This window comes from Vespa crabro, chromosome 15 (genome assembly GCF_910589235.1).
Source record: "Vespa crabro chromosome 15, iyVesCrab1.2, whole genome shotgun sequence".
In the NCBI taxonomy this organism is placed as follows: domain Eukaryota; kingdom Metazoa; phylum Arthropoda; class Insecta; order Hymenoptera; family Vespidae; genus Vespa; species Vespa crabro.
In genome coordinates this window covers 1,453,489-1,481,161 of record NC_060969.1, presented here as the reverse complement: position 1 = coordinate 1,481,161, position 27,673 = coordinate 1,453,489, and the positions used below count along the sequence as shown (strand labels likewise).

The following is a 27,673-nucleotide window of genomic DNA, read 5'->3' as shown; positions in this document are numbered from 1 at the left end:
AAATAGATCAGTTATATGTTTGAATTCAAAGATTTAACTCTAATATAATTTTGAATAACTTTCAGTTATTAAACTTACGTAAATTAGGGAAACATTTTGTTAAGGGATCGCCGGTAAGTCCACTTTTACATGTACAGATAGGATTGTGATTGATAACAGAACAATCTGTATTTTGTCCACATGCTTGAACACACGGATTTATGCATTTTTTATTTACGCAAGCTTTATTGGAAGGACATTCGGAGCTCATAACACATTCCGGGCGACATGAGGGTGGGGTTCCACTATATTCAGGAAGACAGGAGCAAACAACATTGCTTGAACTAACACGACATTGACTATTTGGACCACAAGGATTTGGATCACATGGATTTGTATGATCTTCTTCTATAAATCAAAATAGCAAATTATGTAATATTTTATAAAATTTTCTAATTTTTAGTTGTTAATTATTTATAAATATTTAAATTAAACTAAATCCTATAGTAAATATATTACCCTTTTCTTGAATCTGTTGACAATAACGGAATGGATCTCCAGTAAATCCAGGAACGCAAGTGCAAGTAGGTAAATGATTTATAACTTGACAATTAGAATTTGGTCCGCATGTTCCAGGACATGGGTTTTGACATTTAGATCGTATGCAACCAAGATTTGATGGACAATCAGAATTAATTAGACACTCCGGTCGACATCCTTCATATGGATTGCCAATAAATTCTGGTAAACATGTACACGAGCCAACACCGTTTTGTTCCTTACAAATGGCATTCGGGCCACACGGAGATGGCGTGCAGGGGGAAGTAGGAATAACTAAAGACAAAGTTTGTCTATAAAGTTATACATACTTATGTGAATACTATAAAAATCGTAATTAAATATCAATTTCTTACGTGGTTTTATGTTACATTCTGTGAAAGGATCTCCAGTATAACCCTCAGAACAAGCACACATTGGTGTATGACTTACAACTCGACATTCTGTATTTGGTCCACAAGAACCAGGGCAAGGATCTTTACATTTCTGATTTATACAAGCTAATCGACTCGAGCATTCCGCATTGCTAATGCATTCAGGACGACAATTTGGTGGAGACCCTATATATTCTTCCATGCAGGCACAAGATGAAGAATTATTTATTACTTGACATAAAGCATTTAGACCACATGGCGATGGTTTACATGGATTTATGAAAATTGAAGGTGTCTCCACTAAAATATATGTAACATTGTACTAATAATTTGATTACCATTACCTTTACTAATTAACAAAACGAAATATAAAAATATCTTACATATTGGATCGCATCTTACGAATGGATCACCAGATAAATTTGGAAGACAGCTACAAATGGGGTTATGATTTACAACACGGCATTGTGCACCAACCCCGCATGTACCTATGCAAGGGTTAATACATTGCAGATTACTGCAAGCTTTATCTTTATCACAATCAGAACTGACAATACATTCTGGTCGACATGATGGTGGACTTCCTTTATATCCAGCAATACAAGAACAAACTGCTTGCGTATTTATAGTTCGACAATAACTATTTGGACCACACGGTGATGGGTTACATGGATTATGTGATACTGTAGGTTCTAAAAATGTAAGATATCAAAAATATTAGCGAGTGAACATACAGTCTTCTCGATCAAAAGAAACGTAGGGGGAAATCTACCTTTAATAGGTAGGCAGATGACAAATGCATTTCCACTTGTGTTAGGTATACAACTGCACATAGGGATGTGATTGAAAACTGTACAAATAGCATTTTGTCCACATGTACCGATACAAGGATTGACACATTTGTTGCGTACACATGCTTTATCCGTAGGACAATCTGTATTTAAAACACATTCTGGACGACACGCGATATAAGGATTACCACTAAATTCAGATAAACATGAGCAGACACCATCATCACATTTTGCGTTCGCTCCACATGGTGAAGGATTGCATTTATCCTCAGGAGGTTGCTCATTTGCTATAATAAAAAATATCGAAGTATATAATAGAAATACAATCAAATTAATTAATTTTGTTTGATGAATAATAATATCGAATTATCCTTACATGATGTAATCTTTGGATAACAATTGGTATATGGATCTCCAGTAAATCCATGTAAACAACTACATGCTGGAATATGATTAAAAACGTTACATTCTGCATTATTTCCACATGATCCTGGACAAGGATCTTTACATTTTTGTCTGATACAAGCTTTATCAGTGGAACAATCTGAGTGAATAGTGCATTCAGCACGACAATTTGGTGGACTGCCGATATAATCTTGCATACAAGAGCATGATGGTAAATCACCAATATTACGACATTCAGAATTCGGTCCACAAGGTGAAGGAATACATGGATTTAAAATGGGCACTGGTGTAAGAATAGGTTCTGCAAGAAATTAAGAGATAAGTATATGTATGTAGTTAATGACTCTCCATAAATTTGTAAAAAGTTGTCTTACTTTGCATCGGGAAACATTGGGTAAATGGATCTCCTGTAAACGTCTGTTTGCAGGCACATATAGGACTATGATGAATGACATTACAGTCAGTATTTAAACCACATGGACCTGGACATGGATTAATACATTTTTGATTCACACATGCTTGTTGCAAAGAACACTCAGAACTACCAACACATTCTGGTCGACATCCCGGTGGACTACCGACATATTCAGGTAAACAGGAACAAACTGTTTGATCATTAATAACTCTACATTGACTGTTTGGTCCACAAGGTGATGGAGAACAAGGATTTGATGGCTTCTCCGGTTCTAAATGAGAAGGATAAAATTATAAAAATATTTATCATTTAGAAATGGAATGTAGCCAATAAGTTAAAAGTATATTGTTACCATTTTGTATCAAAGAACAGAATTCGTAAGGTTGACCGGTATAACCCGCAAAACAAGAACATGATGGCAAATGATTAACAACTTGACATTCAGCGTTAATTCCACATGCACCAGGGCAAGGGTTTCGACATTTGGATCCAATACATGAAAGGGTAGGTGGACAATCAGAATTCACTACACATTCTGGACGGCAGCCTTCATAAGGATTGCCTATGTAATCTGGTAAACAAGTACAAGAACCTACACCTGATTGTTCTTTGCAAATTGCGTTTGATCCACATGGCGATGGTACACAAGGAGTGGTTGTGATAGATGGCACATCAACTGAAATATTTAAGAAGATGAAATAACGAAACAATTTTTTAAATAAATAATTGATAACTATGACTATTTTCTTACGTTGTTTTTCAACACATTGAATAAAAGGATCTCCTGTATAACCAACAAGACAAACACACATTGCTGTGTGACTCACGACACGACATTCTGCGTTCACACCACATGAACCAGGACAAGGATCTTTACATTTTAAATTAATACATGCCAAATGATTGGCACATTCGTTATTACTGATACATTCGGGTTTACACATGGGTGGAATTCCAACAAAATTGGGCAAACAAGAACACGAAGGAGAATCATTAACTACATTACATAGTGCATTAGATCCACACGGCGATGGCTGACATGGATTTATAGGTTTATCTGGTATTTCAGCTAAAATAATTCCAATACATATAAATATTAAAAGCGTTTAAAATCGATTTAAATAAATAAAGTTAAATAATAATCTTACGTTTTGGTTCACATCTTACGAAAGGATCACCAATGAAACCTTGAAGACAACTACAAATTGGATTATGATTTATTACTTGACATGTTGCTTTTATTCCGCATGTTCCAGGACACGGATTTATACATTTCTGATTACTACAAGCCCGGTCTTTTGTACAATCTGAACTGACGGTACATTCTGGTCTACATGATGGAGGCATTCCAATATAATTACTAATACAAGAACAAACCGGTTGGTCATTTATTACACGACAATGACTATTTGGTCCACATGGAGATGGATTGCAAGGATCCTCTGGGCCTATAATATGTTCATGTTATTATAAATATGTTATAAAAATAAATAATATCTATCCAATATTTATTTATAAATTAATTTATACCTATGATTACGTGACAAGAAACGAATGCATTTCCAGTCATACCAGTAGGGCAATTGCATATAGGCATGTGATTGTAAATATTACATTCTGCATTTTTACCACAAGTACCCGGGCAAGGATCTATACATTTGTTTCGTACACATGCTTTGGATATATCACAGTCTGCATTAAGTACGCATTCTGGTTTACAACCAATGTATGGATTTCCTTGATATTCAGGTAAACATTTACATTTTCCGTCAGTACAAATTGCATTTGGACCACAAGGTGATGAAGAACAAGGATCTGCTTCTAATTGTGGTTTTTCTTCAGCTATAATTGAAGTACTTATCACAACACATTCATTTTTTATAATAATAAATATAGGAATAATAAATAGCTTACGTTTAAAATAACAATTACTGAATGGGTCCCCGGTATAATCATTTGGACACGAACAAGAAGGAGTATGATTAATGACTAAACAAAGAGCTGAAATACCGCAAGATCCGAGACAAGGATCCTGACATTTTTCGTTAATACAAGCTTTGTCACTAGCACAATCAGAATGAATAGTACACTCAGGTCTACAATTCGGTGGACTACCAATGTAATTAGAAAGACAAGAGCATGAAGGAATACCACCAATTTCGCGACATTGTGCATATGATCCACAAGGGGACGGTACACATGGATTCTGTGGCATCGGTGGATTAATGGGCGATACTGAAAATAATAATGATGTTATGCTATACTAATAGAAATAGAATAAAAAATATGTCTAATATGAAATGTGCCTTACTTGATAAAAGGAAACATTTTGTGAAAGGATCTCCTGTATATCCTTGTTTACATGTACAAATTGGGCTATGATTTAAAGCCATACAATTTGTATTTGTACCACAAAGTTTTAGACATGGATCTATACATTTTTGATTTACACAAGCTCTATTAAATGGACATTCTGAATTCAGAACACATTCTGGGCGACATCCTGGAGGACTTCCAACATATCCCAGTAAACAAGAACAAACTGCTTGATCGTTTATTACACGACACTGACTATTAGGACCACATGGAGATGGCCTGCAGGGTTCTTTTTTAACCGAATCTATCGATATAGGAAAATATAAGATAATATTGTTTTAATCATTTTAAATTATTTTTGATTTTTTTTTATTGGAATTATAATATTGATTTAACCTTTTATTTGCAAGAGGAATCTATTTATGAAAATTGATGTCAATAAAAATAATTTTGTAAATATATGATATATATAATTATTTTCATTATAATATCTGTTATACTAATAAAAGGTTAAAACATCTAAGAATTGATAAATTTACATTACCAATTTGTAAGACAGGAGTACAATATTGGAATGGATCTCCTGTATATCCAGGAATACATATACATGCAGGCAAATGATTAATTACGTTACACATTGTATTCTGACCGCATGTTCCAGGACAAGGATTCTGACATTTTGTTCTAATACATGCAAGATTAGAGGTACAATCCGAATTGAGGGTACATTCTGGACGACAACCTTCATATGGATTTCCAATATACCCTGACAAACAGGTGCAAGAACCTGCACCATTTTGTTCTTTGCAAATAGCGTTTGATCCACATGGTGATGGTGTACAAGGAGTAACTTGATCATTTAATGAAGCTACAGGAAAAGATTGTAAATTTATTAAAATATATAACAATTAGATTTACTAAAAATGATATTTTATAGAATGAATGTTTAAAATTTCTTACGTTCTTTGAAGACACATTGTGTAAATGGATCACCAATGTATCCATTATGACAAACACACATAGGAGTATGACTCACAACACGACAATCTGCATTTGAACCACAAGAACCTGGACAAGGATCTTTGCATTTCTGATTAATGCAAGCAAGATTATTGCTACATTCACTATTACTAATACATTCGGGTCTACAGTTTGGTGGCGAACTGGTAAATTCCGGAAGACAAGAACAAGAAGGTAAATCGTTCACAACCTGACATTGAGAATTTGGACCACAAATTGCCGATTGACATGGATTAACTGGTACTGGTAATGGTTCTTCAACTGTTCCAAAATAAATATATTAAATATTTAATTAAATCAGAAATCTTCGAACATACTAATAAAAGTATTTCGATATAAAGAAATAATTCTTTCTTACTAATTGGACTGCATCTTGAAAATGGATCTCCTGTATGCCCTGACAGACAACTACATATAGGATTGTGATTGATAACTTGACACTTTGTTTTTATGCCACAACTACCAAGACAGGGATCTATACATTTTTGATTATTGCATGCTAAATTACGGGAACAATCTGAACTAAGAACACACTCGGGTCTGCATGATGGTGGACTTCCTAAATATCCTTGCACACATGAACATACTGCTTGGTTATTTATAATTCGACATTTACTATTTGGACCACAAGGCGAAGGTTTGCAAGGATCCTTCTCAATATCTAAAAGATATATGTCCAATAATTAGACAATCAATTCAGAAAAATACATATAAAAAGAGATGAAATAAAAGTGATTATATATAATAAAATTGTATTAAAACATACCTAACATAACTGAACAAAGAACAAAAGCATTTCCTGACATTCTTTCTGGACAGCTACACATAGGTATATGATTGTACACATTACATATTGCATTTTGTCCACATGTACCAGGACATGGATCCGTACATTTGTTACGAATGCAAGCTTTATCAAGGGGACAGTCATTATTAAGAACACATTCAGGTCTACAGAACGTGTATGGATCCCCTTGATAGTCCAATAAACAAGTACATAGACCATTATTGCATTCTGCATTTGTTCCACAAGGTGTAGGATTACAAAGATCAACTTGCGTATCCTCAATTGCTATGGGTTATAATTAATAAAAATTGTATCAATTGTTTTAGAATAACACTATGCGTTTCATTAATTTATAAAAATGAAAATTCTTACGTTTATTTGGTACTGGTTGGCAATTGCTAAAGGGATCACCTGTGAAACCATTAGGACAAGTACAAACTGGCGTGTGATTGATCACATCGCAAACTGCACCTAATCCACATGAACCAGGACAAGGATCTCTACATTTTTCTTGCATGCATGCTTTATCACTAGTACATTCGGAATTAATCGTGCATTCTGGTTTACAATTGGGTGGACTGCCTATATAATTTACTGAACATGCACATGAGGGAAAACCTCCAATATCACGACATTCCGAATATGGACCACAAGGTGATGGCACGCAAGGGTTTTGAATTGGTGTCATTACAATTGGATTCTCTGAAAATATTTCTTGTGAATTTACTATTCTAAAAAATAGAAAAACCATACCACCTTTTTATATATGAACATATATAAGAATTACAATTTTGTAAATAAGGTATGGCTTTTCTATCAACATCTATGATATATTTACTGGTTAATAATTAAATGTAATTTATATAAAATACAATAAAAAAAAAACTGTAATCTTACTTGGCATAGGGAAACATACGGTGAAAGGATCACCAGTAAAATCGATTTTACAAGCGCAAATTGGGCTATGACTCACAATTTTACAAATTGTATTAACACCACAAGTACCGATACAGGGATCCACGCATTTTTTATTTTTGCATGCTCGATTTAAAGAGCACTCTGAACTTAACACACATTCTGGTCTACAACCTGGTGGACTACCGACATATTCAGGAAGACAAGAACAGACAGCTTGATTGTTTATCACACGGCATTGACTATTGGGTCCGCAAGGAGAGGGATTACATAGTTCTTTAGCAACAATTACTGAAATAATATTAAGTTATTAAAAACTTGTCAAATAAATAAGAAAAAATTACATTAGTACAAATGAAACAATATTAATTTAAACAACTTACAAGGTGGCGGTTGTGGATGACAATAATTAAATGGATCTCCTGTAAATCCAGATATGCAAATGCAACTTGGTAAATGACTTATAACACTACACTCAGCGTTTTGACCGCATGTACCAGGACAAGGATTCTGACATTTAGATCTTATGCAAGCTAAATTGGATGAACAATCCGAATTTATCGTACATTCTGGACGGCAACCTTCGTAAGGATTTCCGATATAGTTTATTACACATGAACAAGATCCTACTCCATTTTGTTCTTTACATATAGCATTGGAACCACATGGTGATGGTGAACACGGAGATAATGGTTCAAGTTCAATATCAGCTAAATAGAGGAGAAATTATATAAATGAATAACGTTTTTGAAGAATACTATACATAAAAATAAATAATCTACATATATCTTTTATTAAATTCTTACGTTGTTTTTGTATGCATTCTGTAAACGGATCACCGGTATATCCTATCTGACAAGCGCACATAGCAGTGTGACTAACTACACGACACTCGGTATTCGAGCCACAAAAATCTTGACAAGGATCTTGACATTTACGATTAATACAGGCCAAGTGACTAGCACATTCACTATTGCTCACGCATTCTGGTCTACAATTAGGTGGAGACCCAATGAAACCAGGTTGACAAGCACAAGAAGATTTACCATTAACTGTTTGATATAGAGAATTAGGACCACACTGACATGATGGACAAAGATTTTCTTCAGGTAATGAAGAAATAACTAATAAAGAAGAAAAGACTATGAAACTGTTTCTTATTTTGTCCTTATTATCGACCATCATCTTCATTAAAGAACTTTGTACTTAATCGTAATAATTTTGTAATTATAAATATTATATATTAAAAAAAAATATTAGCTTTGTTCTTTAATCAAGCGATTATCGTTTTTAATATAAAGTTAAATTCTTACTGATTGGTTCACATTTAGTAAATGGATCACCCGTATAGGCTGGAGGGCAATTACAAACAGGATTGTGATTAATAACTTGACAATATACATTAAGTCCACAGGTTCCAGCGCATGGATCAGTGCACTTCTGATTACTACATGCCTGATTTCTTGCACAATCTGAACTAACGGTACATTCAGGTCTACATGTAGGTGGACTTCCAAGATAACCTGGGACGCAAGAACACACTGCTTGACCGTTTATAGGTCTACATTGACTATTAGGACCACATGGAGATGGGCTACATGGATTTAATAATGCTGGTTCTAATGAAATACAAAGTATGTTAATAAAGATAAATAAACTTCCATAAAATTATCTATCTTCATATATATCATACCTTTGATAAAATCACATGATATGAATGCATTACCACTCATTTTAGATGGACAACTGCAAATAGGAATGTGATTAAAAGTATCGCAAATAGCATTTCGTCCACATATACCCGGGCAAGGATCTATACATTTATTGCGGACACATGCACTCGAAATAGGACAATCACTATTAAGAACACATTCTGGACGACAACTTATGTAGGGATTTCCTTGATAATTCGGCAAACAAGTGCATACACCATCATTACATAAAGCATTTGGTCCACAAGGTGATGGATTACATGGATCTTTTTCTGGTGATGGTACTGGAAAATCAATTCATTACAATAATGTTGATCCATTATCATCATACTATCTATATTTGTAGAAATAAAGAAATATATAGTATTCTTACAAGGTGCTGGAGAAGGATAACAATTCGAAAATGGATCTCCTGTATAATCTTGAAGACACGTACACATTGGAATGTGATTTACAACTGTACATTGTGTTCCTATTCCACAAGAACCTAAGCAAGGATCTACACATCGTTGCTTAATACAAGCTTTGTTACTAGAGCAATCTGAATTCACTGTACATTCTGGTCTACAATTAGGAGGACTTCCAATATAATTAGGTGAACATTGACAAGAAGGACCTCCATTAATAACACGACATTCTGCGTATGGGCCACATGGAGAAGGCAAACATGGCTCAGATTCATATATAGGTGATGGTAAAGATTCTAAAAAATCAGTAAATAATTCAACAAAAGATGAAAATAATGTAATTTAATAAATATTTTTACGATTTTAATCAGTATTTCTTACGTGGTAAGGAGAAACATCTTGTGAATGGTTCTCCAGTAAAACCTTGTTGGCAAGCACAAATTGGACTATGGTTGATGACAGTGCATGTAGCTGCTGTACCACAAGCATTCAAACAAGGGTCTATACATTTTTGATTCATGCAAGCACGATTTGATGGGCATTCTGAATTTATGACACACTGAGGGCGACAATTTGGAGGACTACCAATATATTCTGGTAAACAAGAGCATATGCCTTGTTTATTAACAGAACGACAGCGACTATTTGGTCCACAAGGTGATGGATTACATGGATCTTTATATTCTATTTCTTGATCTATAAAATTGAAATAAAAAATACTACACCTTGTAATACGTTTACAATTAATATAAAGATTAATTTAAGGAAAATATTTACCAAATTTGGCACAATACTGGAAAGGATTTCCAGTATATCCAGAGAAACAAGAACAAGAAGGATGATGATTAATCACTTGACATTCGGCATTTTGACCACAAGTGCCTGGACAAGGATTTTGACATTTTGATTGTATACAAGTAAGACTAGATGCACAATCTGTGTCAACCACACATTCTGGTCGACAACCTTCATAGGGATTACCAATATAATCTGGTAAACAAGAACAAGCACCTACACCGTTTCGTTCTGTACAAATAGCATTGTAACTACAAGGTGATGGTTCGCACGGTGATAATTCTGTTGTAATAACTGTAAAATGAAGATCGATTGAAAATATAGATTATCCAAAAATAAATATCGAGTGAAGGACTTCTTTTGTTTGATAATAAAAAACAAGGAATTATAAGAAGAATCGATTTAAATTAAACTTACGCGTATCTTTCACACACTGAATAAATGGATCGCCTGTGTAATCGACAGGACAAACGCACATTGGTGTATGACTAACTACACGACACTCTGCATTTATGCCACAAGATCCAATACAAGGATCTTTGCATTTACGTCCCATACATGCTAAATTACTTTGACATTCGCTATTACTGATACACTCTGGTCTACAGTTAGGTGGAGAGCCTATATATTCTGGTAGACACGCACAAGAAGGTGCATCGTTTATTACTTGACATACAGCATTAGCACCACAGGGAGATGGTTGACACGGATTTTCTGGTATTATAGGTTCAGGTGCTAAGGAAAAAATATAATTGTTGAAACATCATTGATAATTTTAAATGTATATGTCTTTCTAATCTATATGTAGTAATGACAAGGAGTGTATTGGGAAAAGTCTTACGTTTTATAAGACATTGTACAAATGGATCACCAGTCATTTCTGGTGGACAACTACAAAGAGGGTTGTGATTGATCACGTGACATATGGCCTTGAAGCCACAGGAACCAAGACAAGGATTGATACATTTTTGATTGCTGCAAGCTTCTGTGAGTTGACAATCAGAACTGATAGTACACTCTGGTCTGCAAGCAGGTGGTGCGCCAAGAAATCCTGACACGCAAGAGCAAACAGCTTGTTGTTTTATTTCACGACAAATACTATTTGGCCCACAGGGTGAAGGTACACAAGGGTTCTGCTTCACAGGATCTATTTTCATTTTATGGGATAATTTTTATCAATTGTAATAATATTTATACTCAAAAAAGTGATTATGTGATTGGATTAGTATGAAGAAAATTTGAAGTACTATACCTTCAAGGACAAGACAACGCACGAAAGCATTTCCGGTCATACCAGATGGACAACTACACATAGGAATATGATTATATGCAATACACTGTGCGTTTTGACCACAAACTCCTGGACATGGATCGACGCATTTATTGCGTATGCAAGCTCGATTTTGTGGACAATCAGTATTTAAAATACATTCAGGGCGACAACCAACGTAAGGGTCACCTTGATATTCTGCTAGACATTTGCAAATACCATCACTACATTGCGTATTTGGTCCACATATTGTTGACGTACAAAGATCTGTGATACTGAGTTCTGCTGCAAGTGCATAATAATGTGCTCTTCACTTAGAATTTGAACTTATATACATTGCTATAAGCACTATTAAGTTATACTTTTCAATATGATTCTTACTTGGTGGTATTGTTGGAGTAGGGTAACAATTATTAAAAGGATCTCCAGTAAATCCTTCAGGACAGACACATATTGATATGTGATTGTAAACATTGCAAAGAGAAGTAATACCACAAGATCCTAAACAAGGATCTCTGCATTTCTCTTTAATGCAAGCTAGATTCTTGGGACAGTCGAAATTTACACGGCATTCTGGTCTACAATTGGGTGGGGATCCAATATAATTTGGTAAACACGAACAGGATGCTGTACCACCAATATTTCTACATTCTGCATATATTCCACAAGGAGAAGGTATGCAAGGCTCTTTTGGTGTAATTTCATCTTGTGGAAGTTGGACTGAAAGTTTAATTGTAGTGACAATATTGATATTAAATTTGTTTGTTTATAAAAATAACTACTTAATTTAAGATTCATTCATTAGACGTTGGTTCTTACATGGAGCAGGGAAACATTTGGTGAAAGGATCTCCAGTATAACCAGAATTACAACTACAAATGGGACTGTGATTGATAACTCTGCATTGAGTATTGATTCCACAGGTATCTATGCACGGAGATGCACATTTTTGATTAATACATGCTAATTCCTTAGAACATTCACTGTTCACAATACATTCTGGACGGCAATTAGGTGGAGTACCAATATAATTCGGGAGGCAAGTACATACAGCATGATTATTTATGTTTCTGCATTTGCTGTTTGATCCGCAAGGTGATGGACTGCATGGGTTTGATTCTGATATGCTGGCTGCATGGAAAACATAGTAAATCGTCAATTATAGATGAAATTACTAAATTAAAATATGACTGATTTCATTTCTGTTGACAATGCTTCTTATACTTTTGTAATAAGATATGGATTATAATCATCAAAGAAAAATGTATCCATTCAAACTACAATGCTTAAGAAGCGTAAGTATTGCGATAAAAAAATCTTTCTACTCCTGACATGGAGTAAATTATGTTGAAGGCAAACGATGTATGTCTATGGTTAAAAATTGTCTTCTTAAAGACTACAAAGGAAATATTGCTTACGGGTGATATCTAAAGTACAGTGCCTGAATGGATCGCCGGTATATCCTGGATTACAGGTACAAGTGGGCAGATGATTAATGGGATAGCATTTGGCATTTGTTCCACAAGTTCCTGGGCACGGGTCTCTGCATTTCAGGGTCATGCAGGCCATTGTAGAGGGGCAATCGGAATTTTGTGTACATTCGGGTCTACATCCTTGGTAAGGGTCACCTAAGTAGTCCGGTAAACAGGAACATGAGCCGGCGCCGTTGTTCTCACGACAAATTGCATTAGCGCCACATGGGGAAGGCTCACATGGTTTCCTGATATCTAATGGGGTGTCTATGGGAAAGAGAAACTTCACGTAAATTTAAATAAAACAAGCAACGTGAACATGTTTGAAGCTTGTGCAAAGTGGCGTTGAACAAGGAGGCACTGGTAACGTGATTGTTTTAATATTTAATTCAGCTGTGCATTTCCTTAGCTATTGGCAATATTGAAGAAGCAAAAAATTAAATCTAATTATATTTCATTTGGTAGCTTCATATGGGTCAGTAATCAATGAATTATTTGGTGTTCAATTTTTAGTAAGCTTTGTAATTTTATCGCTTGTGGTTAATACATCAAGCGTGGGTCGGGATTAATTTATATTTGGTTTACGATGATAATTAAAGATTATGATTGTTTTTCAAAGAATAATGTTTATATATTATAAATATGAAAACATATTGTATTATTTTTTGTGTATTGTATTATAATTCTTCAGTGTCAATTTATATAAAGTACCTCCATAGTTATTTCAGGGTAATATAGTAGTGTTATGTTAAGGGAAGTGCATCCGGGAAATATCTAAAAATTGTGGCTTTAATATGTGGCTTTTATCAGTACGCTCTATCAGAGATTGTCAATGAGGGCGATGTTGATCTTATAGTTATGGAGAACACTTATGGGCATGTAATTTTTTGTTATGGGGGTTCATAAGGAGTGAGTGCATCTAAGAGCCTAATGTTTCTAGGCCCCGCCACCATTATTTATCATATCTTATTTCGCATTTATTCATATTGTGTAAGTGCGATTCAAATAAAACGTGCGAAATATTATATATTGATTGATTAATCGCAAGGACTGTGGGGATTGCACAACCTTTTTGGTTTTCAGATCTGTGCATTAAAAGCTTAACTTATATAAGTGCCATAGTTAAATTAATTTGTCATCGCTGTTATTATTAATATGATATTTTAAAGATTCATCTCCTTTTTTTTATTTTTGAAAATTTTCGACAAATTGTTTTTCATCATAATTGTTCATTGCAAATTCCTATTGCGAACATAAGCAAAGCACTTACCTGTTGAAAATTAGAAATCGGTAAAATATTATCCATTTTGTATTTTTGTTATAAAAAGCAATATATCTTTTAGAATATAAAATATAAAATATTTCCTAATGTTGTTTATATGAACAATAATTCAATATTTCAGTTTTATAATATAAATCTATAGTTTTTAATATATTTTTCTTATTACTTTCCATTTTTTAAGATAATATTTTACTCAGTCTATTTTGTTGTTAAACAGCAATGCAAGCGTTATGTAAAAATTGTATGTAGACTTACCCTTAAGAACAGGTTCACAAACGCTGAACGCATTTCCAGAGTAATCAGCTACACACGTACAAATCGCGTGATGATTGATCACAGAACACTGAGCATTTACACCACACAAACCAACACATGGATCACGACACTTTTGTTGTATACACGCCAAGTGAGCTGGGCATTCCGGATTGATAGTACACTCTGGTCTACAATTCGGTGGTATACCAATGTAATTCAGCAAGCACGAACACGCTGGACTTTCACCTCGCACATGGCATTCAGCATTCGGACCACAAGGTGATGGCAAGCAAGGATTTGTAGGTGGCGATGGTATACCTATAGAAAGTAAAAATAAAGGAATTATTTATTTGTAGTATCGAAAATAATAATTGAAAAAAATAAACAAACATATAAAATGGATAGAAACTTACTTGGCATAGGATAACATCTGCTAAATGGATCCCCTGTATTCCCTTCCGAGCAACTGCAGATCGGATTATGATTAACAACTTGACATTTTGTATTTTGGCCACATGTTCCTGGACATGGATCTTCGCACTTTCCATTAAGACATGCTTGTGTTAAAGGACACTCTGAACTAACAACACATTCAGGTCGACACGAAGGAGGACTACCAATAAAACCTGGTTGACAAGAACAAACTGCGTGATCGTTGACAATTTTACAAATACTATTCGGTCCACAAGGTGATGGTGAACAAGTTTGTTTTCCCATTTCTGCAACAAGATACATTATTACATATCAAATGGCGATATTTCTTTTTACTATTTTATAATATAAGTAATTGCTGATACATACCATCTGGTAAATATGGCCGGCAGAAACTAAATGGATCACCAGTATTTCCAGCAGAACAACTACACATTGGGATATGATTGACAACGTTACATTGAGCATTTGTACCACATGTTCCAGGACATGGATCGACACAACGTTGATTGATACAGGTTTTCACGCGAGGACAATCGGAATTCATAGTACACTCTGGTCGGCAATATACGTAAGGATCACCAAAATGATTTGCGAAACAAGTACATACGCCTGCATCACATTCAGCATTAGGTCCGCAAGGTGATGGATTACATAAATCAGCAGGTATGTTTGATTGTACTGAAAAAATAATAGTTTCAATTAACATAGCTATAATTACATTAAAAAATATTGTTTATATTTGATCATTAGAAATTTATATCATACCTGTAATCAGTGAGCATAATGTGAAAGGATCTCCAGTATAACTTGATTGACATAAACAGGTAGGAATATGATTTTGAACCCGACAATCTGCATTTTGTCCGCAAGATCCAACGCATGGATCTCTACATTTTTCAGAGATACATGCTTGGTTCGATGGACAATCTGTATTTACAACGCATTCTGGGCGGCAATTAGGTGGCTGTCCAATATAATTATTTTGACAAGAACAAGCTGCTCGGTCTTCGACTACCTTACATTCGGAATACAAGCCACATGGATTTGGTGTACATGGATCACCAATAAGCGGCGGTAATTCCACTGTTAAATAATAATAATTAATAGATATTTTAATCGACATATTTATTTAATAGTAGAATTATCAACTCTAACGTTCTACTTACTTGATACAACATAACATCTTGAAAATGGATCACCAGTCATCCCTTGTGAACAACTGCACAAAGGATTATGATTGATAACTCTACAATTGGCGCCTATTCCACATGTTCCTGGACATGGATCAGAACACTTGTACTTATAGCACGCACGATTCAACGGACATTCGGAATTTACAACGCATTCCGGTTTGCAATTTGGAGGTGTTCCAACAAAGGAAGTCTGGCACATACATACAGCCTGTTCATTAATTACACGACATAAGCTATTTGGTCCACATGGCGAAGGAGAGCATGGATCAGGAATAATTGGTAGTGGTGTTTCTGATTGAAGTACACAAGTTGCAAATGGATCTCCGATATATCCGGGTACACATGTACATGTTGGAATGTGATTGATGACCGAACATTGCGCTTGAATTCCACATATACCAGGACAAGGATCTTTGCATTTATTACGTATGCATGCCTTATTCGTTGGACAATCTGAACTAAGAATACATTCAGGTTGACAACCCTCGTATGGATTACCATGATAATCTTCAATGCAAATACATGCACCAGTGTTTTCACGTTGTTGACAAATTGCATTCGATCCACAAGGTGATGGTACACATGGATTAATTTCTTCTTCTGTAATATAAAACGAGGTATTATTTAACAATAACATATTATTTCATTAGGTAAAAATAATATATTTTACCTTTACGAAGGATACACTGTACAAATGGATTTCCTGTATAACCAGTCATACACGAACAAGTTACTGCATGATTTATTACAATACATTCCGCATTTTCACCGCACGATCCTGGACAAGGATCTTTGCATTTACTATTTACACATGCTTTATTGGTTGGACAATCAGGATTAATTAGACATTCTGGACGACATGACGGCGGTGTTCCTATATACGAAGGAAGACACGAGCATGACGAATTTTTATTAACATTCTGACATTGCGAATTTGGACCACATGGTGAAGGATTACAAGGATTTTCATTGTCCTTAGACACTTCTACATCTTTAAAAAAATAAGAACGTTGAATTTGTAAACAGTTAATACAATACGTGAAAATAACATATTGATCTCTATAAAAAAAGTTTACTTCTTACATTGGACAAAACAGCTCTTGAATGGATCTCCCGTTTGTCCTGGCAAACAACTACAAATCGGAGAGTGGTTGATAACTTCACACCTTGCATTCAAACCACAGGATCCTAGACATGGATCTGTACACTTCTTATTGACACAAGCACGAGTTGGTGGGCATTCTGTACTAATTAAACATTCTGGTCTACATGAAGGTGGGGAACCAAGGTAACCTTCTAGACATGAACATACAGCGTGATCTTCGATATTGCGACATTGACTATTTGGTCCACAAGGTGATGGACTGCATGGATTCATTTTTGCTTCTGGCACTAGAATTTATAAAACATTTTTTCTAACAATTTGTACTAATATAAACAAATGATATACTTGATATTTATAACATACCCTGAGGTTGTAAACGACAGTTAACAAAAGGATCGCCAATGTATCCGACAATACAAGAACAAACAGGTATATGGTTTACAACATCACATTCAGCATTTTGACCACATGTTCCAGGACAAGGATCAATGCATTTATTTCTGATACAGGTCTTATCACGTGGACATTCCGAATTAAGAATACATTCTGGTCTGCAACCTTCATATGGATTGCCACAATATCCTGGTAGACATTCACATTCATCATTTTTGCAAATAGCATTTAATCCACATGGTAAATTATTACAGAGGTATTCCAGTTGTGGTTTCTCAGTTGCTAAAAATATAATGAAAGTATAATTTATAAATATAAAAAAATAAAGTATTAGAGATATAATAACATAAACTAATAAATTACATACTTGGTGGTATAGTAATACATTGTGTGAAAGGATCACCAGTAAAACCTTCAATGCATGTACAAACTGGTATATGATTGAGTATATGACATTGTGCATTCACACCACATGATCCTGGACATGGATCTTGACATCTTTGATTGAGACATGCCAGATTACTTTTACATTCAGAACTTAAAATACATTCTGGACGGCATTCTGGAGGTACACCAATGTAATTTGGAAGACAGGAACATGCTGGATTTCCAGATATTATTTGACAAAGTGAGTTCGGTCCGCATGGAGATGGAGTACAAGATGGTGGACGTTCAGTAACTTGTTTATTGTTTTCATCTGAAATAAAATATATTAAATATCTTAAATATTTATAATTTTAACATAAAATATATTAGATTCGAAGTAGTATATTTAGTTTGTTTTGTTACTTACCAAAAGAACACAGTGTAAATGGATCACCAGTAAAACCAACAGGACAAATACAAATTGGATTATGATTTTTCGTGGTACATTGTGCTTTTAACCCACAGCTATTAGGGCAAGGATCCGCACATTTATTATTTACACATGCAAGATGTTGAGGACATTCTGCATTGACTACGCATTCTGGTCTGCAAGATGGTGGTATACCCTTGTAATCTGGTAAACATGTACAAACAGCTTGACTATTAATTTCTCGACATTTACTATTAGGTCCACACGGTGATGGAGAACATGGATCTATTGGTGGAGCCCCTAAAGGAAACAAAATTTTGTTATTACATATTTTGAAGCTTTAATTAATAACATTTAAAAAATAATTAAGTATATGCTAACTTATTTGTTCTATTTCACAAGCTGAATATGGATCTCCTGTGTAACCAGGTGGACAAGTACAAACTGGAACGTGTGTTTGAACATTACATACAGACAGTACACCACACGTGTTGGGACATGGATCAGAACATTTAAATCCAATACATGCCAGGTGAGGCGCACAATCCGTATTAGATTCACATTCTCTATGACAACCTTTTACGTTGTCATATGGATCGCCAATAAGATCAGATGGACAAATACATGCTCCTGCATTATTTCGTTCTCGACATTGTGCTTTCGGTCCACAAGGATTTGGCACACAAGGATTTATTATAGTTTTACCTGTAGCTACATAAACAATTTAATCATAAAATACGAAAAGTTGCAAACATTATGTAATATTCATTTATTACTTATAGTACTTACTTGGAGAAGGAGTTAATATACATCCTAGAGTAGGATCGCTTTCGTATCCATCAGGACAGGTACATATTGCTACGTGATTTTGAACATTACATATTGCTTGTTCACTACATGTTCCAGGACATGGATTACTACATCTCTGATTTATGCAAGCTGCAGTATTATAACATTCAGAATTATCTGTACATTCTGGCCTGCAGTTTGGCGGACGTCCGATAAAGTTCAACAAACATGAACATGCCGGTTGTGATCCTATAACCCTGCACTGAGAATTTGGTCCACAAGGATTCGGATCACATGGATTTTCTACAGTTGATGGTGTTTTAACGTCTATGAGTAAACAGCCAGAGAATGGATCACCTGTGTATCCAATAGCACAGGTACAAATAGGATTATGATTTACAGTAAAGCATTTCGTATTCTGGCCACATGTTCCTGGACAAGGATCTGTACATTTGTTATCAATGCATGCTTTATTTTGTGAACATTCAGAACTGACACTGCATTCTGGACGACATGAAGGAGGAATTCCGATAAATCCTGGTTGACATAAGCATACTGCGTGGCCATTATGAATTCTACAATTACTGTTCGGACCGCAAGGTGATGGCTCACAAGGATTTGTTGGTGTTAGCTGTGACGTTGTCTCTATTGGAGTACAACGACTAAATGGATCTCCAGTAAAACCTGATGTACAAGAGCAAGCTGGTGCATGATTGACTACTCTACAAGTAGCTTCTTCACCACAAGTATTTAGACAAGGATTTACACATTTATTATTTAGACAAGCTTTACTACGATCACAGTCAGTGTTTGTTACACATTCAGGTCTACAACCGATATATGGATCGCCAATATATTCAGGCAGACATGTACATGATCCTGCTCCATTTCTTTCATTACATACAGCATTTGCACCGCAAGGTGATGGATTACAAGGTGTACGAGGTTGTTCAGTTGTAATTGGTTCTGCAATTATAAAAATATAGTTTTATAGGAATGCTTTTTTGACAGAATATCTTAATATAAAAAACCACTTACTTTCAATAATAGGAGTACATTCAGTGAATGGATCTCCTGTGTATCCAGCATTACAAATACAAATAGGATTATGTTTAATAACGTTACAATAGGTGTTGACTCCGCAAGATCCAGGACAAGGATCAACACACTGTTCATTTTGACATGCTAAATTACCAGGACATCCTTCATTTATCACACATTCTGGACGACAATTAGGTGCTCTACCAACATAGTTTGGTAGACATGAACATGCTGGGAATCCATCAATTACACGACACTGAGAATTAGGTCCACAAGGCGAAGGGATACAAGGATTATCACTCGGTTTCTGTTCTGGTGATTTAGCTATTCATGAAATTCAAATAATTATTATATTTCGAATAACGAGACGCACATATAAAAGTTTAGAAGTTACCTTCTTCGACACATTCGAAAAATGGATCTCCTGTGTAACCAGATGTACAGCTGCATATTGGATTATGGTTGACTACTTGACAATTAGCATTTAATCCACATGTACCCACGCATGGATCTTTGCATCTATGTTCAATACAAGCTGTATTTTGAGTACAATCTGCACTGACTATACATTCAGGTCGGCAAGAAGGTGGACTTCCAACATAATCTGGTTGACAAGAGCATACAGCATGATTATCTATCACGCGGCAATTACTATAAGGGCCACATGGAGACGGATTGCATGGTTCTTCTGGTATTGGAATGTCTATACAAAAATAATAACATATTTAATAGAATTGATTAATAGCTTATAATCTTCTGTACTTTAATTTAAAAGTAAACGTGGCTACATACCAGTGATTTCGTGGCATGATTTCAATGGATCTCCTGTGTATCCAGATAAGCAGCTACAAGATGGTTGATGATTATAGACATGACACTGAGCATTTAAACCACATGCACCAAAACATGGATCCTTGCACTTATTATTAAAACAAGCTTTCGTAGGTATACAATCAGAATTTTGAACACATTCTGGTCTACATCCTTCGTATGGATCTCCAGTATAATCGGGTAAACATGTACACGAGCCTACTCCATTTCTTTCTTTACAAATAGCATTCATACCGCAAGGCGATGGGTCGCATGGTAACGGTATTGGTACGATAACTACAATGTATATTGTTATAAAAATATGAATGTGCAACAAAGAAATAAGATGCTATTTAAATTATTTACCTTTACTACAACCAGAGAAAGGATCTCCTTCGTAACCTTCGTGACAAAGACACATTGGACGATGATTTTGCACAGTACAATTTGTATTTAATCCACAAGAACCAGCACATGGATCCAAACATTTCTTTTGTACACAAGCCAAAGAGTTAGGACAATCTTGATGAATTAAACATTCAGGTCTGCAATTTGGTGGTGCACCAAACATTCCACTCATACAAGTGCATACTGGATGATCGCCCTGTACACGACACTCAGCATTCGGTCCACATGGAGATGGTAAACAAGGATTTTTTGGACCTGGAACTATATTAGTAAACTCTATTAGATAATTCTCACTAACAATTTACTCTTAATTTTAATTTCATTCGATTAAAAATAAAACATTATATATACCTTCTCTATTACATTGTATAAATGGATCGCCAATGTAATCGGGAGGACAAGTGCACAATGGATTATGTTTTATAACTTGGCAAAGAGCATTTAATCCACATAAACCTGGACATGGATCACTGCACTTTTTGTTAATACAAGAAAGATGCTCTGGACATTCAGAACTAACGAGACATTCTGGCCGACAAGAAGGTGGTACACCTTGGTAACCTGGACTGCAAGAACAAACAGCTCGATCGTTCATAATACGACAAATACTATGGGGCCCACATGGTGATGGTAAACATGGATTTTGAGATGGAACAGCTGTAAAAAAGGTGTTAATACATTTTCATAAAATCAAAATTTCGAATGAATAGATACTACGAATTTCAAAGAAAATTATAAATTTAAATTAAATCTATACATATATTTTATATACTTACGAAACTTATCTAATTTACAAGAACGGAAAGGATCTCCACTATACCCAGGTAAACAAGAACATACGGGGATATGATCAGATACTTCACAATGTGCATTTGAACCACAAACACCAGGACAAGGATCACTACAATGTTGATTAAAACAAGCCAAATGATTGGGACAGTCTTGGTTAGACATACATTCTGATCTACAATCCTCCACATACGGATTTCCGATATATGATGGTACACAAGTACATTTTGCTATACCATCATTATTCGTACAAATAGCATTTTTACCGCATGGCGTATCTAAACAAGGGTCATATATATCCATCGGTTGAACTGAAAAAGAATAAATAAATATCATATTTCAGATACATGCTTATCTTTTTATTATTTTAATAATCTTACAATATAATTAGCAATAAAATTATGGTTGAAATGAAAATTATAAAATATTACGATCTATATGAATAATATTAAAATACTAATAAATTAATAGTAAATTTTTTACCTGAACAATTTTTATAAGGATTTCCTACGGTAAAATCGGGACAATAACAAGGTGGTGTTTTAGTTGCATTGCACACAGCTCCAAAACCACATGGATTAAGTTCGCACACACTAGATTTTGGTATACATCCTCTGATTGTGTTAGGACTTTCAATAAAACCAGGTAAACAAGTACATTTTGCGAACCCGCTACTTAAAACAGTACATTGAGTATTAAGACCACATGGAGATGATTCACATGGATTTTTAGAAAGTGCACAAGGCAAATTTGGTGGATCTCCTTCGTATCCCGGTAAGCAGAAGCATTTAATCTGACTATTTACAACTCGACAACCTGAATTTGCACCGCACGAATTTTTTTGGCATTTATCTCCTTCTGGAACTAAAATATTATATTTGATTACAACATTGTAAATATTTAATACACAGGAAAATCCGATAATTCTATTGTGTATAAAAAATTCTGTATAAAATAAAATAAATCGAATACATACTGCATTCCTCAAAAGGATTGCCAGTTAAACCCTTTGGACAGAAACATATGGGGTTTCCATTATCATTTTCACACATAGCATCCAAACCACATGGATTAGGAATACATGGATTAGTTGATATTTCTTTACATCCAATATCTGGTCTTCCCTCATATCCTGATAAACATTTACATTGTGCTTCATGATTTTCAGTATAACATTTTGCATTTTCACCACAACTCAATTCCAAACATGGATTTATACATTGTCTATTTAATCTGTCACAATATTTATTTGGAGGACAATCCTCATTATAGTGGCATATGTTTTTACCCTCGCTCACTAAAAAATACGAAAAATTGAGAATACGAATCATTGAAATAATTTTTTGTTGTTAAAAAACATATTCCTACACTTATTCTTATACTTGTTACCTAAATCACATTGTTTAAATCCATTTCCATGATAATCTTCTTCACAGCTGCAATCTGTCCCATGATTTGTATTGATGCATACTGCATGTTCTACGCACGGATTCCGAACTAGACATGGTTCTTGGCAAATATTTCCAATGCATGCCTCTGTCAGGGGACAATCTTTGTCGCTAGTGCAAACCGCTAAAGAAAGAGTGAGAAAGCCCATATAGCCCCAAGGTGTGCATGAGATAAAGATATAAAATGAAAAGATTTTTTTGTTGCTTTGCTTGTAAAGAGTGAAATGCTCTTTTAGTGATTCAGCACGTGATGGAAATTAACTATATATATATATATATATATATATATATATATATATGTGTGTATGTATATGTGCACACATAAAAGTATTAAAGAGAGTATGTAAATTTAAAAAGTAATATAGTTAATAACAAAAATTTAAAGAGATCAGATTTTACATCATATTTGTTTAAATTTCTAATAAAGTGATTAAATGATCTATGCTATGTATAAAGCTTCATTATGATTTAAATCATTTTGTAAATAATCACAGTATGTACATATTTACAGCTAACAAATTTGCTGTAAAAATAAAGTCAAATGTATGATGATATACAAAGTATACAATTCGATTAAATACGAACCTTTTATACATGTTTTTGTAGCTGCATCACATTGCATACCAGGAGGACAATAAGGACAATCTTGAATCATATCTTCATCTGCAAGAATTAAAAACATTATTAACTGAAATATTATTCGCAAGTAATAATAAATTATACTAATAACATACCTTTAATGCAAACTGGTCTATGTTCATGAACATGACAAACTTCAACAAAATCACAAGGATTGCCAAGAGTGCATGGATTTAAACACTGTTGATCTATACAAGCCAACTGGGCAGGACAATCACCATGTGTTGAGCATTTGAGATCTAATGAAATCATAACAAGTTAGGTAACACTTGTAATGATAAATTGCATTTCTATATGTAACAATTCAAACTAATGCTTTCCAAAATTGATATTAAAATATATCTCAAAAGAAGACAATAAATTTAATAATGTATTTATAAAAAATATTTTATTGATTATAAAAATAGAAAGAGAAGTATAATTTTAATAAATAAATAAAATATTAGATAGAAGAGAGAGAGAGAGAGAGAGAGAGAGAGAGAGAGAGAGAGAGAGAGTAAAAAATAATAAAATGCAATTTTGGTAGCATTAGTCTATATTAAATAATTTGAAATGAGCCTTCAAATTCTGATCACAAAGTATTATATTTGTCATTAAAACCTTCAAACCATAAACATTCCTCAGATTTGGTAATGCATAAAAAATAATGTGTTTAAATGTAAAAAAATTCATAATTAATAATATTGATGGTGCATAATTTTTTTGAAGTATAAAAATGTATATTGATTTTTGTGATAAATGTATGAAACTTTGAATCGATGGTTTAATTACTTGTTTATTTTTAAATAATAATAGTTGAATACATTTTTTTTGCATTCAATAAATTTTCTAATGATGTTTTATCAAAAAAAAAAAAAATATATATATATGTATTAGTTTCGTATTTCATTAAAAATAAACAAGATCAAACTATTTAAAATTTTTGTATTATATATTTACAATTTACAACAAATTCATGCGCATAAGCATTAGCAAACATGCAAATAACATTAATGCAGCAAGTTTATTAAATAAGATACGATCTTATTACTGCAAATAAAGCATGCTATGATATTTCGTATCATAGTAAATTCCGTGGTATTTTCTTTACCAAGAACAATGATATTTGTATTTATTTTCTTAAACATATGAATATTTTTTATATACATACTTTGCGAAAATGTTGACCATTAATTTTCGGCTAAAGACAAGAAAGTAAAATTGAAGAAATCTTACATAAAAACATAATACAGAATTCATCGGAATATACCTTTACCTGGAAGAACAGTTTTTGGAAAGTTCCCAATATACCTTCCATTGATAAATTAACATATTCATTGGATGTAATATAAATTATTATATTGCAGATATAAAATTTATAGAAACATGGGTAATTGGTAATCAGTTAAATTATTAAAGCAGTTTGGATTAAACTAGATAACAGATTTCTACAAATTCTATTTTATCAAAGTTAGCATGCACATACAAAATGATATGGGCTAATAATCAGAAATATAATTATTAGATTTTTACAGAGACAGATGTAATGGAAAAAATCCTTGAGCTGTAAGGAAGAGGAAAACGGTATAATACCGTTAACAATACAGGATTCTTAGGTATGGGAAATATTTCCATGGCTTGGAATCTGCAATCATACCATCCAGACAACAAAATTGTTAACAAATTATTTGAAATAAACAGTTTAGATATTCATAAATCATAACATTTTCTATTGGTACTTTAAACCAATCTATTACCAATTAATATAGTAAAAATAAATAAAGAAATAAATTTTGCTGTCTGAATGTTAAAACACACCTGAAAACTAGCAAACGTATGTTTTGTGTAAGGCGAAGGCATTGTAGAAATTGGTATGCATACGAAATCACGATAAGATTGAGATAGATTGGTGCTGAGAAATGGTGTTTACCTTTCATGCATCCATATTTAGTATCTGGCACAAAGCCGGGGGGACAGAACTTGCAGATAGGCTTGTGCTCCTCCACGTAACAGGGGGCATCAGCCGGACAGGTGGAGTTTCTGCATGGATCCACACAGCGATAGTTGCGGCACGCCAAGTCTGGAGAGCAGCCACTGTCTCGCAGGCAAATGGAGAGGGAAGGATTGCAGTTTTGGGTGCAAATGCACACAGGACGATGGTCCAGAACATCGCAAGTTTTACCGTCTGGACATGGCTTTTTCTTTCGTACGTTACAGGGATTCTGACATTTTCCATTGACGCACGCGGCATTTGACGGACAGTCAAAATCTCTCGCGCAAGTCAGCGTGTCAGGTGCACATGTTAATTCTCCGAGTTCATTGACGACGAAGCCGTGTTTACAGACACACATGGGTCTGTGATTTCGCACCTGACATCTCTTGTTAACTTCGCAACTGTATTGAGAACTTAAACATGGATCGCGGCACTCGCCTGTCTGGGAGTGACAAGAAAGGCTCTCAGGACAGTCGCTGTCGTGGGAACAATCAATGTTCGGTGCAGGTCTGGGACTTAGTCTATCACATTTAAGATCTGGATGACAAGCCGTATGAGGCATACCGATATAACACTGTGGACACGAGCATCGGGGCTTATGTAGAACCACTCGGCAAAGAGCATTTATTCCACAGGCACCGCGCAACGCGCACGGGTCCAGACATTGCAGATTTATGCAGGCTTTTTCATTAGGGCACTCTAAGTCACTGGTGCATTCGCGTTCTAATTTCGTAATAGTGATGGTGGTATCATGTTGGTGTCAACGGTGGGTCATTGGATGGGGCAGGAAAAAAAAAGAAAAAGCATTTATAAGAACTGTGAAAAGAAACTTTCTCACAAATAACATAAACCACATGCTTTGTATTTATGATGGAAGTAGGGTAGTTCTGTGACAGAAGTATAGAAACGACTTTACGTTTTCCAAAATTTAAGGACACATTTTGGGCTAGAATAAAATAAACGGCAAGCAGCAATATTTACAACACAAGCCACTGATAGAATTCAGAGAGAGGAAAATAACAACCCGTGAATTTCAGCAAATATCAAGCATGGGTATATGAGAATGTCCCTTTTGCAGTTCCCAATCTGTATTAATCCTAGA

General features: G+C 34.4%; 1 protein-coding gene across 1 annotated transcript in view; it reads right to left on the bottom strand.

The window, feature by feature from the left end:
- LOC124429279 overlaps positions 1–27,673 on the bottom strand; it is an 85,675-nt gene that overhangs the window by 33,651 nt on the left and 24,351 nt on the right. Inside the window, exons 41-96 of the mRNA XM_046974342.1 lie at positions 26,509–27,294; positions 24,695–24,838; positions 24,546–24,623; positions 23,902–24,084; positions 23,489–23,809; positions 22,996–23,376; positions 22,500–22,823; positions 22,075–22,380; positions 21,682–21,984; positions 21,298–21,612; positions 20,900–21,208; positions 20,503–20,829; positions 19,465–20,430; positions 19,057–19,386; positions 18,673–18,975; positions 18,247–18,576; positions 17,850–18,161; positions 17,465–17,773; positions 17,052–17,372; positions 16,355–16,981; positions 15,954–16,271; positions 15,555–15,866; positions 15,167–15,472; positions 14,754–15,071; positions 13,163–13,483; positions 12,564–12,875; positions 12,126–12,464; positions 11,727–12,029; positions 11,316–11,621; positions 10,892–11,209; positions 10,457–10,768; positions 10,061–10,375; positions 9,646–9,975; positions 9,254–9,556; positions 8,874–9,179; positions 8,367–8,684; positions 7,944–8,270; positions 7,543–7,851; positions 7,018–7,347; positions 6,625–6,930; positions 6,217–6,519; positions 5,799–6,119; positions 5,383–5,706; positions 4,834–5,142; positions 4,437–4,757; positions 4,053–4,364; positions 3,671–3,970; positions 3,274–3,591; positions 2,875–3,198; positions 2,482–2,793; positions 2,079–2,408; positions 1,684–1,989; positions 1,295–1,603; positions 894–1,211; positions 499–813; positions 79–387 (exon numbers count right to left, since the gene is read on the bottom strand). Of these exons, the coding sequence (XP_046830298.1) occupies positions 79–387; positions 499–813; positions 894–1,211; positions 1,295–1,603; positions 1,684–1,989; positions 2,079–2,408; positions 2,482–2,793; positions 2,875–3,198; positions 3,274–3,591; positions 3,671–3,970; positions 4,053–4,364; positions 4,437–4,757; positions 4,834–5,142; positions 5,383–5,706; positions 5,799–6,119; positions 6,217–6,519; positions 6,625–6,930; positions 7,018–7,347; positions 7,543–7,851; positions 7,944–8,270; positions 8,367–8,684; positions 8,874–9,179; positions 9,254–9,556; positions 9,646–9,975; positions 10,061–10,375; positions 10,457–10,768; positions 10,892–11,209; positions 11,316–11,621; positions 11,727–12,029; positions 12,126–12,464; positions 12,564–12,875; positions 13,163–13,483; positions 14,754–15,071; positions 15,167–15,472; positions 15,555–15,866; positions 15,954–16,271; positions 16,355–16,981; positions 17,052–17,372; positions 17,465–17,773; positions 17,850–18,161; positions 18,247–18,576; positions 18,673–18,975; positions 19,057–19,386; positions 19,465–20,430; positions 20,503–20,829; positions 20,900–21,208; positions 21,298–21,612; positions 21,682–21,984; positions 22,075–22,380; positions 22,500–22,823; positions 22,996–23,376; positions 23,489–23,809; positions 23,902–24,084; positions 24,546–24,623; positions 24,695–24,838; positions 26,509–27,294 (18,615 nt within the window). The remainder of the gene's footprint in view (positions 1–78; positions 388–498; positions 814–893; positions 1,212–1,294; positions 1,604–1,683; positions 1,990–2,078; positions 2,409–2,481; positions 2,794–2,874; positions 3,199–3,273; positions 3,592–3,670; positions 3,971–4,052; positions 4,365–4,436; positions 4,758–4,833; positions 5,143–5,382; positions 5,707–5,798; positions 6,120–6,216; positions 6,520–6,624; positions 6,931–7,017; positions 7,348–7,542; positions 7,852–7,943; positions 8,271–8,366; positions 8,685–8,873; positions 9,180–9,253; positions 9,557–9,645; positions 9,976–10,060; positions 10,376–10,456; positions 10,769–10,891; positions 11,210–11,315; positions 11,622–11,726; positions 12,030–12,125; positions 12,465–12,563; positions 12,876–13,162; positions 13,484–14,753; positions 15,072–15,166; positions 15,473–15,554; positions 15,867–15,953; positions 16,272–16,354; positions 16,982–17,051; positions 17,373–17,464; positions 17,774–17,849; positions 18,162–18,246; positions 18,577–18,672; positions 18,976–19,056; positions 19,387–19,464; positions 20,431–20,502; positions 20,830–20,899; positions 21,209–21,297; positions 21,613–21,681; positions 21,985–22,074; positions 22,381–22,499; positions 22,824–22,995; positions 23,377–23,488; positions 23,810–23,901; positions 24,085–24,545; positions 24,624–24,694; positions 24,839–26,508; positions 27,295–27,673) is intronic.